General features: G+C 31.5%; 1 protein-coding gene across 5 annotated transcripts in view; it reads right to left on the bottom strand.

The window, feature by feature from the left end:
* Positions 1-13,100, bottom strand: part of BRWD1 (bromodomain and WD repeat domain containing 1) — a 200,572-nt gene that overhangs the window by 117,620 nt on the left and 69,852 nt on the right. For 4 of the 5 annotated variants that reach the window (XM_074300511.1, XM_074300510.1, XM_074300512.1 and 1 more), the window contains 5 exons: positions 11,739-11,864; positions 5,289-5,395; positions 2,712-2,901; positions 537-662; positions 315-422 (listed from right to left, as the gene is read on the bottom strand). In XM_074300511.1, the coding sequence (XP_074156612.1) occupies positions 315-422; positions 537-662; positions 2,712-2,901; positions 5,289-5,395; positions 11,739-11,864 (657 nt within the window). The remainder of the gene's footprint in view (positions 1-314; positions 423-536; positions 663-2,711; positions 2,902-5,288; positions 5,396-11,738; positions 11,865-13,100) is intronic. The other variant, XM_074300514.1, reaches the window with a different exon arrangement.

The raw sequence follows: 13,100 nt of genomic DNA, 5'->3' as shown, positions 1-13,100 counted from the left end.
TAAGTAAATTTTTATTTTCATATTTATGATTAGCATTTTTAACCATTTATCACACATATTTTCCTTCACATTAATTCCATATTAAATCTTTAGATTTAGAAGATAACAATACAAAATAATTTGCTTTTGCAAAAATGACAAATGGAAATTTACATGACTATATATAGTTTTCCCAAAAATTTTTGTAAAATGAATCTATAAATTATTTATAGTCAAATAGGCAAGCATTTACTAAGATCTTCCAGTTACATGTTAAGTGTTAGGATGCAGAGAAAGGCAACATTTTAAAAATAAAAAATGGCAATAAGACTTACTCTAAGATCCATTTTCTTCCATGGCTCCTTGTTGGGGTTTAGCTCATAAATATTATTTCTCCTAACTGCTTCAACATAAGCTTCATGACCTTGTCGAAAATATATTACCTACAATAAGAAAATTAAGGCATACAAAATAAACAAATCTGAAACTCAAATAATTAAATTGATTTTATTATATATCAAAATTTATTACATCCTCAAAAAATTTAACAATCTTACCTCATCACCCATTTGAGGAACAAATGGAGATTTTCGAAGTGTAGTATCTGTTATCCAAACTGGAGGATGAAATTCATATAAAAGCTCTATATTTTCAAGCTCAGCTGGAGTCATCCTCTGCAAATTCTACAAAAGACCCAAAATACTAATATCTAGAACTTTATGAATGCAAAACATTCTTTACAGAAATAGAAAACTTAAAATAACTGAAATCTTAATTACTCTTTGAAAAACTGAGCCAATATAATAAAAATGACAACATTAGCTAAATTTACTTATTTAGCACCAAGTCAATCAAATTACCAAGAAGTAATACTGATTTTAGTATTAATTTTAATTTGGTGGACCAAAAGTCAGGAATTTCAAGAGAAATAAAGGGGGAGGAAGAGGAGGAGAAAAAGTCACTAGCAGTAATAGTTCTTAAGTCATACGACAAAGCAGAAATTATCAAAACAATTTAAGAAATAAGAAAAAAGATTCATTAGTGCAACAATAAGTAGAAGCCTGATGTTTAATAAACTCAAAGATATCATCTAATGGAGTTAAGAATTCCTTGACAAAAATGTTGGAAAACTGAACAGCAATGTGACATTGTTTTTAGACCAGTATCTTATGCCAAATAATATAAGTTCCATAAACGACTTAGATATAAAAAGTCACATCAAATAAATTAAAGGTATAAGGAATATATTTTATCTTTCAGATCTATGGTCAGAGGAAAGGTTCATGAATAAGTAAAGATTCATGAATAAGTAGAGAGAATCACAGAAGATAAAATGGACAATTTTGATTACCATAAAATTAAAAGGTTTGCACCAACAAAATCAATACAACCAAAATTAGAAAGGAAAAGCTGATAGAGGAAAAAAGAAAAAAAAAAAAAACACAAAAAACAAAAAACACTTTGGAATAAGTTGCTCTGATAATGTTATAAGTTTTAAGATATGAGACTGATTTCAACTTTTAAGAAAAAAAGCCATTCACTTTGATAAAATAGTTAAAGTATTTTCAAAGAAGAAAAACAACCTATCAATAGCCATTAAAAAAAAGTGCTCCTGGAGTCAGCTAGGTGGCACAGTGGATAGAGTATAAGCCCTGAAGTCAGGAGGACCAGAGTTCAAATTTGACCTTAGACTCAACAATTTCTAGCTGTAACCCTGGGCAAGTCACTTAATGCCAAGTGCCTCAAAAAAAAAAAAAGTGCTCCAAAACATTAATCATTTTAAAAAATCTTTATTAAAGCAACTCTGAATTTCTACCTCATAGCAGGAGCTGAGGGAAACACTCTAATATACTGTAATGTAGCTGTATTTTTTCTCTCCAGTCATTCCAGAAAGCAATTTAGGATAATGACTCAAAAATCACTATAAACTGTACACAGCTATATAGCACCTAGTGATATATCTGATATCACTATTTGACGTCTATCACAATTAGACCAAAGAAAGATTCAAAGGATCCTAATGCTAAAAAAATCTGTCAAATCTTTTTACAAATAGCAAAAAAAATTAAGACACAAAATAATTCTTCTTTACTAATGTAGTAGGATACTACTATCTCGTAAAAAAATGATGAAAGGGATAGTTTCAGAAAATCATGTAAGTCCCTACAGCAGAAATGGTGAATCTTTTTTTTTTCTACCATGGACCATTTGAATATTTGGCTATTGGCCAAACTGGCAGAATATACAAAATAATCAACTTACAGAACTCAAACAGTGGGACATTGTTGCACCTATCATCACCTACTATTGATTTATGTGAATAATTTCATAGGCTTTATATATATGCCCAAGGAAGGCTCCTCACCCCTGACTTACAGAAAGTGATGCAACATGAAAAAAACAAAGACAGGATTACTTAATTCTTATTATTATTAATTCTGAGTCTTAAAACTATCTGTCAAAGCCAATCAGGATTCTAGAAGGTTAAAGGTGAACCACACTAGTCACTTCCTGACAGAGAGGTGACGGATGCAATAATAAAAAAATTAAACGTGTTTTTTGGATATAGCCAATATAGTAATGTTTTACTTAACTATGCATGTGACAATAATTTTGTTTTTTCCAAATTGAAGGAGGAGGTTGTGAGGAGAAAAAAAAATGCTTACAATTAAATTGGTAAAGTAAATTTAAAAAAAATTTATAGAAAGTACAGATTTTTTTTTTTTCCATACCGACTTCTTAGGTTTACATTTTTTCCTTCTCTTTCTCCTTCTCTTTGGAGTAGATAACTTCTCAACAGATACTTCATCTTCTGAGCTACTGCAATACCGTATAATTCTACGACGAGATGAGGTTCTTAGAGGAGGCTGAAGATTAATACCAACATCAGCCCTCCAATCAGAATATCTGGCTGAAGAATCACTATTTAAAAAAAAAAATTAAAAAATTAGCTAAATAAAACCAATAAGACAGTCATAAAAATTTATGATTTTTCCCAAATCTTTTTTTTAAATTTTCAAAGTAAACAAATGCAAAACTTAAGTATAATAGTAATAATGGTATAATTAGAAGGTTGGTGTCACTTCAAGGAAGAATTGGATTCAAGTCCAATCTCTTGACAAATACTAGTTGTGTGACTCTTGAGGCAAGGACCTCTCAATATTCTAAACACCTTTTTAAGACAGAGAAGGTTTTGATCCCCAATAGCATCTACCTATTATAATGAAATCATAGGTCCAATTACTATTCTTAATAGTAAAAAAATTAATCAATTTCTCCTTGGCAATTATTTACAGAAAGTATTTCAAGATGTCAACTAGCAAATTAAAGAATCTAGTACATGTCATCATGTCAACTTGATCTTGGGTATAGTGTCTAGAATGAGAGGTAAGCATCTGGACAGTCTGCAGGAAAATAAGTTGAAGGAATTGGAGGTATTTAAGCTAAGAAGTCTTAGGGACACTATGGTGCAACAACATTTAATAAGTTCCTTAAGAGCTGAAAATATTTCCCTTTTAGGGAAAAGGACCTGTATGTGCCAAAATGTTTGTGGCAGCCCTTTTCATAGTGGCTAGAAACTGGAAAATGAATGGATGTCCATCAATTGGGGAATGGTTGGGTAAATTATGGTATATGAATGTTATGGAATATTATTGTTCTGTAAGAAATGACCAACAGGAGGAATACAGAGAGGCTTGGAGAGACTTACATCAACTGATGCTGAGTGAAACGAGCAAACTAGGGTTATCATTATACACTTCAACATGATAGAAGTGGATATCTTCAACATAAAGAAGAGCTAATCCAATTCCAATTGATCAATGATGGACAGAATCAGCTACATCCAGAAAAGGAACACTGGGAAATGAATGTAAACTGTGAACATTGTTTTGTTTTGTTTTTCTTCCCAGATTATTTTTACCTTCTGAATACAATCCTTCCTTTGCAACAACAACAACAACAAAAAAATTCGATTCTGCACACATATATATTGTACCTAGGATATACTATAAGATATTTAATATGTATGGGAATGCCTGCCATCTAGGGGACGGGGTGGAGGGAAGAGGGGAAAAATTTGGAACAGAAGGGAGTAAAAGGGATAATGTTGTAAAAAAAAAAAAAAATTACCTATGCATATGTACTGTCAAAGAAAATGTTATAATTATAAAAATTAATAAAAATAAATAAAATTTTAAAAAGAGAAAACATTTCCCTTTTATCTCACCCCCAACACCTAATAAGAGTCCCTATCTTTAAACAACTATTTGCTGATTAATTCAAATATGAGAAGTGCAAGTATGTGGGAAAAAAATGAGATTTCCTAAGACTATTGATTTAAAACTAAGAAAGATGTTAAAGATCATTTATTCCATTACATTCATATAGATGGATAATAAAAACAGCAACAGCACAGAGGCTGATTTCAGCCTACTATAAAGCAAAAGGTCATTAACAATAGGAGCTGTGCTGAGGTGGATGACCCTGAAAGTTTTACCCCTGGTGCCACATTGTCCCATTAAATCAGCAAACACATGTGACCCATTTTAGCTGGCAAGCTCCACACCATAAATTATGCTTAATATGCTATCTAATCATCTATTTAGTTAACATTTCTATATCCCTGAATCCACTCTCTATGTCTAAAAACAGTCTTCAAACCAATACTATTGCTTCTGAAAGGATAGGACAAATGAATTTTCTATTCTACCATCTCTGAGATCTACCAAATGCTTCCCAGATTTTATTTTATTTTTTTTTGCTGAGGCAATTAGGGATAAGTAACTTGCCCAGGATCACACATCAAGAAAGTGTTAAAAGTGTCTGAGGTCAAATTTGAACTCAGGTCCTCCTGACTTCAGGGCTGGTGACCTATCCACTGTGCCATTTAGCTGCTCACTTCTCAGATGTTAAATGATCGCTTCCTTCAATTAAAAAAATGTGGTAAATTCCTTGAGAGTAGGAACTGTCTTGTTTTGTTTTGGCATCTCCAGTGCTCAGCATAAGGAACTTGGCAAGCATTTTAAAAATGATTTCTGAGATAGTGGCACCATACCTGGAGGCAGGAAGACCTTCAATATGACTCTAGATACTTATTTGACTGAGGGATACCAAGCAAGTCATTTAAGCTTCATTTGCTTCAGTTCAATTGAGATGAAGAGATTATTTTTCCCATTTCATTTTCATACATCAGTTCTTATTGTGAAGACTGAAAGTGCAGTAAATATTTTATATGTAAGGAGGTCCTATTTATATATAGACTATATTTGATAGTCCCCAAGGTTTGAGACAGTACTTCTCTGACATACCTGGAGTTGTCACTGTCACTATCACTTTTTTCTTCACTTTTCCATTCTTCTTCTTCCTCTTCTTCAGAACTGCCAGAATCTTCACTCTGATCTGGAGTTGAAGTATCCTGATTCAGACAATGGAGGATAAGGAACACAAAATAGAGCAATAACTTTATTCTTTGATGAAAGAATGGTTAAAAGAGGAGGTAAAAAGCATTTAAATACATTTTATTTAATTATGTTTTATGTTGCTCTTCCACGAAGTTCCTTGTAAACAGAAAATGTTACATTTTTGTCTTCGTAGCTCTAATGTGTAGCATGAGGAAATACTAAGTGAAACAATACTGGTATTCATAATAATGGTAATCCTGATATTCTCAAAATAAGATAAATATGTAACCTCTGTATAGTCTTTACCAATCAGAATTAAAACATACCTTTTTAAAGTTAACATCTCATAAACTTGTCCTCCACACACAACAATCTTGTATACTCTGTATACTTTATATATATATATATAAAATGTTGCATTACACACACACACACACGCTGAATATACTTTCTGCCTCAGTAAAGATTCAATTTCCATTGTAGATGGTAGTAAAGGAAAATGACTAATGAAATTTAATTTAAACTAACGTCAGTAAATTTTTTTTAGGAGAAGAGGGTTTGGAGAGAAAGATCAATTTGGAATATGTTAAATTTTAGAATGCTTTAAAAAGGGAGTTCTAGTTTGAGATGTATAGTAGGCATTTAGAAATGTTAATCTAAAAATCTTCAGCAAAGCTAAAACTCTACAAATATATTTGATAATTAAAAGAATTGCCAATTAAGCAATTAAGAGACTATTGCCATTGTTGAGAATATAAATTAAGAATCATGATTGTGAGCAGGGAGAAGCAAACATACAATAGACAGTGGAGGTATAACGATTTGGCAACTAAATGATTTCAAGGAAAAATGAGGATATGATGTGAAATAGAATACTGTGGTTATAATCTTGAGTCATGAGAAGAATCGTGCTTTCTGCCCTTTAAACAGAAAGGGCAAAATTCAGAAAATATGTGGGATGGGGAGGAAGACAGAAGCAAAGTGCAGGATGCTGTATCAGGATGGCAGACTGAAAAGTCACAAATGCCAAACTTCCTCTAAAACAATCACAGGAAACACCAAACAGAATTCTAAATGGGAAAGCCAAGAAAAAGTCAAAATGAATTATTTTTTCCAGGCCAGGGTAACTTAGAAAGAAAAAAAGAAAAGTCTATGGAAACTGAGATTAAAGCTGGTTGAGAATGTATAGCAGAAAATGGAAGGGGCAGGGAGTAATGGTGGAGTTGCAGTGGCATCAACACCCAGAAATCAGGGATGTTAAGGGGATTGAAAACATGATCAAAAAGAGCTTCTAAGAGGTCCCTGATCCTAGCTCTTAGTACCTAATTCTGGATCACCCAACCTGGGTGAGGAGTAAAGCATAGACCAGAAGGAAGGCAGTAGCCAGATATTTCCCAAGATCACACCCCAATAGTGACAAAGCCCTCACATTAAGCTGTGAAATCAGAAAGACATCATACAGAAAACCAGGCCAGTCATCACTCCAGAGGTGAACACACATTTAACATAAAAATGAGTAAATAATTAATAATAACAATATATAACAATAATAACTATAAAAACTTACTATGGTGACAGAAAAGATTAAAATACAAACTCAGAAACAGAAAATGACTTGAAAACATCTCCAAGCAAAGCTTCAAAGAAAAAAATTAATTTTTGAATAAGCAAAAAGAGCAAAAAAGATAAATTTTAAAAATCAAATGAAAGTGGTAGAGGAAAAGCTGGGTAAATGAGAGCAATACAATTTTATTAAAAAAAAAAAAAAAAAAAAAAAAAAAAGTCAACAATTTTAGCCCTAAGAGCAGTTAATATGACAGAAACAGAAAATGACAAATGCTAGTGGCGATGTGGAAAAACAGGTATATAACCCACTATTGGTGTTAGTATGAACTGTTCCAACCATTCCAGAGAACAATTTGGAACTAGGCTGAAAGGACTATTAAATTGTGCATACTCTTTGATCCAATAAATATCATTACTCTATGTGCAAAAGTATTTTTTTTTATGCCGACTTAGCACTAAGAACCTAACAATAGCAGCTATTTTTAAAGTGGAAAAAAATTAGAAATTGAGAGGATACACAGCAGTTAGGCAGTCTCTGAACGAGTTGTGGTACTATATGAAGGTGACAGAATGCTATTTGTGATAGAAGAAACGATGAAAGAGAAAGTTTCAAAGAACTGGAAAACGAGTAGCTGTTCATCAATTGGAGAATGGCTGAACAAGTTGTGGTATATTGAAGGTAATGGAATATTACTGTTCTATAAAAAAAGGATGAACAAACATTTTAGAAAGGCTTGGAAAGATTTACACAAAAAGGTATTGAGCAAAACAAGCAGTACCAGAAATACGCTGTTACACAATTATAGCAATATGGGATATTCAACTATGAAAAATCAGTAGTTCAGCAATCCAAAGCAATCCCAATAGACTTTAGATAGAAAATGCCATCTGCATCCAGAAAAAGAATCAAGAAAACTGAACATGAATCAACACCTACTATGTTCACTTCTTTTTTCACTAATACAAACAAGAGTAAAGATTTCTTCCTTATTGAGAAAATTCTAGAAGCATTACTTATAAGGAATAAAAGAAAGGGGCAAAAGATAAGGAGAGTGGACATAATTATCTCTGCAGATATTTTTTTTCTCTGCAGACAATATAATTCTTTACTAGAAAACTACAAAGAATAAGGAATAATACTTACATTCTAAAGCGGCAAGTTATTAAACAAAGAGCGAGAATAAAAAGAAGGAATTGATCTAAATAAGGAGGAAGAAACTGTAAATTACTTGGGATAGATTGGAATTCATGAATAAAGCCGGAGACTAATTTGAATTTCTCTAATCAATAGTGGGGAAAAGAAATGTGAAAGAAATCAAGGAAATTTGTAAAATAATATTCAAATCCGCTTCTACTTTTAGCTTCTGTGAAAAAGAACTGGAGTTTAAGGAATAAGGAAATAAGGACTGAAAGAGAAGGAAAAAAAAAAAAAACAACCTGCCAAAGCAAATGAGAAAAGGTTAAATGAAACAATTTTCTTTGTTGAATCATTTTGGTTATGTCTGACTATGTGATCAAATAGGGGTTTATTGGGAAAAGATGCTGGAGTAATTTGTCATTTGTAAACAGTTAAGTCACTTGCCCAGAGTCACACACCTAGTAAATATCTAAAAGCAAATTTGAATTCAAAGATGGGTCTTCCTAATTCCAAGCCCAATGCTCTATCCACTGCATCACCTAGCTGCTTAAATGAAAACAAATGGTGGATAAAATATCAAAGTGGTCTGTCTGTTAAAGAGAAAACATGGGCTTTAAATTAAGGAAAGGAAATGAAATAGTTGCTTGGAATGAAATATAAACAACTTAAGTTGTACAAAAAGTCAGGGTGAACATGGCAAGCTGGGAAAAGGACAGATTTTGTAACATTAATATTGAATGTGAAATGCTTATATGTTTCCAAAAAAAGATATGTGTTTTTAAAAATAGAATTGTGAATTTATTATAAGAATTCTGTAAAAAACATGCAATTATTTTGAACATAAATGTCTATTTATATATTTGACCAAGTGGTCTCACTAGCAGATATTTTGCCAAAAAATTCTATATCAAAATATTCCTAGTATTAATTAAATAAAAAATTAAATTTATTTAATATGTTATCTCTCCCCAGACATCTTTTTTAAAATCTCTTTAATTTAGATATCTCTAAATATCTAAAACACTTTTTAACATTTATACTAAAAACTTTTTTGGAGTTCCAGATTCACTCCTTTCTTCCCTTCCCACCCCTCTTTTGACAAGGCAAGCAATTCAATATAGATTTTATACATGCAGCATATAAAACATTCCCATAGACATGTTGTAAAAGAAAACACAGCCCCCCCCCAAAAAAAAACCCTTCAAGTAAAGCCTTGATATTCCAGATTATTATCTAAGTTATTGATTAGGAAAATTTTCCTAAATTCCTAAGTGAATCAATTGCATTGGGTAGTAGTACTTTCCACTTTATTAGAGATCTTTAAACAGATGAATGTTCACTATGGGAACATAAAATTTAAGTTTATAGTAGTATTTCATTGAGGAAGAGGGAAGAGAGAGAAAGGAAAGAGAAAGAAACAGAAGTATGTTTAAAATGATTGTACCTATATCAAATTGTTTGGGAAGATAAGGGAGAAAAGAGGAAAAAATTCAGAACTCAAAATCTTATAAAAATGAATGCTGAAGACTCTCTTTACATGTAATTGGAGAAAATAACACTTAAGAGAGAGAAAAATGATAAAACTAGTTTCAACTTAAAAAAATACAAATAAGAAAAATAAACTAAAATAATTATGAAATTTCACAACTTAGGGTCAATTTGGTAAAGTGGAAAGTTCAATGAACTTGGAACCAAGAAGACTCAATTCAAATATAGCCATAGACATTTGCCAGCTTTGTCACCTCAAAACAAGCCACATTATTCTTTAGCTTTAGTTGCCTTATCTTTGAAATGAGTTTATAACAGCACAGGATTATTGTGAGAATCAAATGAGATTTTATGTGAGGTATTTTGCAAATCTTAAGGTGTTATAAATAAGATTTAAAAAAAACAAAAACAAAAAACACCTAAACTTCAAAGGACTAAAACATTAAAATTCCCAACTCCACATATCCCAAGAGATAGTATCTGCTCTATGTGCAAGGAGAAAAAAAAAGAAAAGCTCTATATACATCAAAATATTCATAGCAACATTTTTTGATTGTTGTTTTTGGTGATAGTAAAGCAATGGAAACAAACTGTATAATGTTCACCGATGGAATGGCTGAACAAGCTATTATATAAACATAAAACGCCATTACTGTATATTACAAAACTGAATACAGATGATTCAAGAAAAAGATGGGGAGAGTTCTAATGGACAATGAAGAAAGAACCAAAGAACAATATATCCAATAGTCTAAAACACTGTCATAGCACTACCTATTTTTACTTCTCTGTGCCAAGAGAAATTCAAACTTCAATTTAGGAAGCTTAGGGATATAGGGTACAATATCTACAAATGATAACATAAAAGAAATAAAGAGAGTATCTCAAAAGGCTTAGTGTACTTCTAGGCTTTAAAGAGTAACTACATTTGAAATGAGCAGAACCAGGAGATCATTATACACCTCAACAACAATACTGTATGAAGACATATTCTTATTGAAGTGGATATCTTCAACATAAAGAAGATCCAATTCAGTTACAGTTGATTAATGATGGACAGAAACAGCTACACCCAGAGAAGGAACACTGGGAATTGAGTGTAAAATGTTTGCACTATTGTATTTCTACACAGGTTACTTATACCTTCGGAATCCAATTCTTACTGGGCAAGAAATTTGGTTTTACACACATATATTGTATTAAGGCTATACTGTAACACATTTAATATGTATGAGATAGCCTGTCATCTAGGGGAGGAAGTAGAGTGAGGGAGGGAAGGGAAAATTTGGAAAAGTGAATACAAGGATAATCTTGTAAAAAAAAAAAAAAATTACCCATGCAAAGGTACTGTCAAAAAAAATTATAATTATAAAATTAATTAAAAAAAAAAAAAGTAACTACATTTGATGGATATGGAAATACATTTAGAAGAATTGCACACGTTTAACCTGTATCAGATTGCTTGCTGTCTAAGGGAGGAGAGGAGAAGAGAGGGAGAAAAGTTTGGAATACAAGGTTTTGCAAAGGGGAATATTAAAAATTATCTTTGAATATATTTGGGAAAATAATTTTTTTTAAAAGAGTAACTGTATTGAGACTTTTGGGATATCCTATATTTGGGGGGAAAAAACAATCATTGTGAAGATTTAGTAAAGAAATGATACAAGCAGAAAAAAATGTGCCAAACTGAAGGCACAAAATAAATATTCATATTGAATGTGACTTATCAACAAGTCACTAAATTCTTTTCAATATATCTTCAGAATACTGAGGAGAGAAGATGTAATAAATTTTAAAAGATTCCAAGAACAAAAGTTTGGGTGATAGAAAAACAGAAAATTCACCTTATTTCTATAGCAATAACAAATGACTTAAAAGTTACTAAAATTTAAAAACTGCTTAAATTTAATTGTGCAACTTCAAAAATAGAAATCTGTAATATACATATTTATACACATGTACGTTTGCGTGTGTGTGTGTGTTTGTTTCTGCCTATCAATGTTCAAGGAGGATTTAACTGTGGGACTTATTTTGATTATTAACAACAACAATCAAATTCACAACATTTTGGATTTGCAAATTTGGTCTCAAACTTCTGACTAGTTCAAAGTAAAAATAAACCAAATTTATTCAGAATTTATACATCTCAATTTTCCATTACTTACCTGTCTCGTGAAGCTAAGAGACTCATTTCCTTCCTCAGATGATGACTCAAGATGACCAAAATTATTTTCACAACCTGAATATTTTGATCTAAAATTTCTCTGTCTGGAACGGGCCACTGGAACCATCTAATATGTACAGATTTATATATAAGAAAATAAAAAGAAATGAGAATTAAAGGTTGATTAAAAGAAATCAAAAGTTTAAATAGGCTAAGAATACAAAAATTTTATAACTTATTACTATTTAAACAGAACAATTAACATTTCTAATAAAAAAAATTAGTCATAAATTAATTATGGAAAAATTACATTATAATAGTATGGAAAAATATTGCTTACAAATCCATGTTTTCTAAAAATTGTTTATCTGTATTTCTTCCTGTAAATTTATTTTCTAAACAAGTATGATCGCTATTGTTCTGTTAGTTCAGTTGTATCTTTCTTATTCTTTGTGATCCCCATATTGAGATTTTCTTGGCAAAGAATTGGAGAGATTTGCTACTTCCTTCTCCAGTTCATTTTGTAGAAAGGAAACTGAGGCAAACAGGTTTAAGTGACTCGTCAGGGTCCCAGAGTTGGTAACTGTCTGAACTGGTTTTGAATTCAGGCCCTCCTGATCCCAGATCCAGTGCTCTTTCCACTGTGCCACGCAGCAGTGTCCCAAGTACGGATCTCACCATAATTCTTTTTTTAGCTCTACTTTCCCTTAGAATTTTTATATAACAGATACTTTGAAAATCAAATTCTAAATGCTTTTCAAATTTTGTCACATCCAGCACACATATTGTCTGTAATATGTATTTATCTTAAGTACCTTCATATTTCAAATAAGTAGGACCTGTATGTAAATGAGCCCTGACATTCTGCCATGAGTTTTACCTTTGTAATTTTGGGCAACCACAGACTCTCTAAGATTTAGAATATAAAGATTGGATTAAATCACATCTCTCATGTGTTTCAGTTCTAAATATATGTTTCCATTAAAAATAATTATTTAGTTTTTATTGCTAATTGTCCATCTGTTTCAATAACAAATGCTTTTATAATGATCTGATGATGTAACTGGGTTCTTTATTTTTTCCCCACAAGATCACTTTCCTCTCAATTGCTTTTCACTGTTTTAAGAAATGATACTGTTTAACCAATCGTTCACAAATCTTGCAGATGAGCATATACTTCTTTTTAATGAACATGTACTATCTTCTTTCTGTTATCCTTTTTTTCTAATTTAGTATTGACTTTTGTTCTAGCCAATCAATAATCCCCCTCTAACAAAAGCAGCTGATTCTAAAAGACTACAGTGCATCTCCCTCACACTCGAAGCAACTATAGTTTATGAATGTAATGATATCTTAGAGATGC

Source organism: Sminthopsis crassicaudata, chromosome 3 (genome assembly GCF_048593235.1).
Source record: "Sminthopsis crassicaudata isolate SCR6 chromosome 3, ASM4859323v1, whole genome shotgun sequence".
Taxonomy (NCBI): domain Eukaryota; kingdom Metazoa; phylum Chordata; class Mammalia; order Dasyuromorphia; family Dasyuridae; genus Sminthopsis; species Sminthopsis crassicaudata.
The sequence above is the reverse complement of the archived record's forward strand: the minus strand, read 5'-3'. Positions and strand labels throughout refer to the sequence as shown.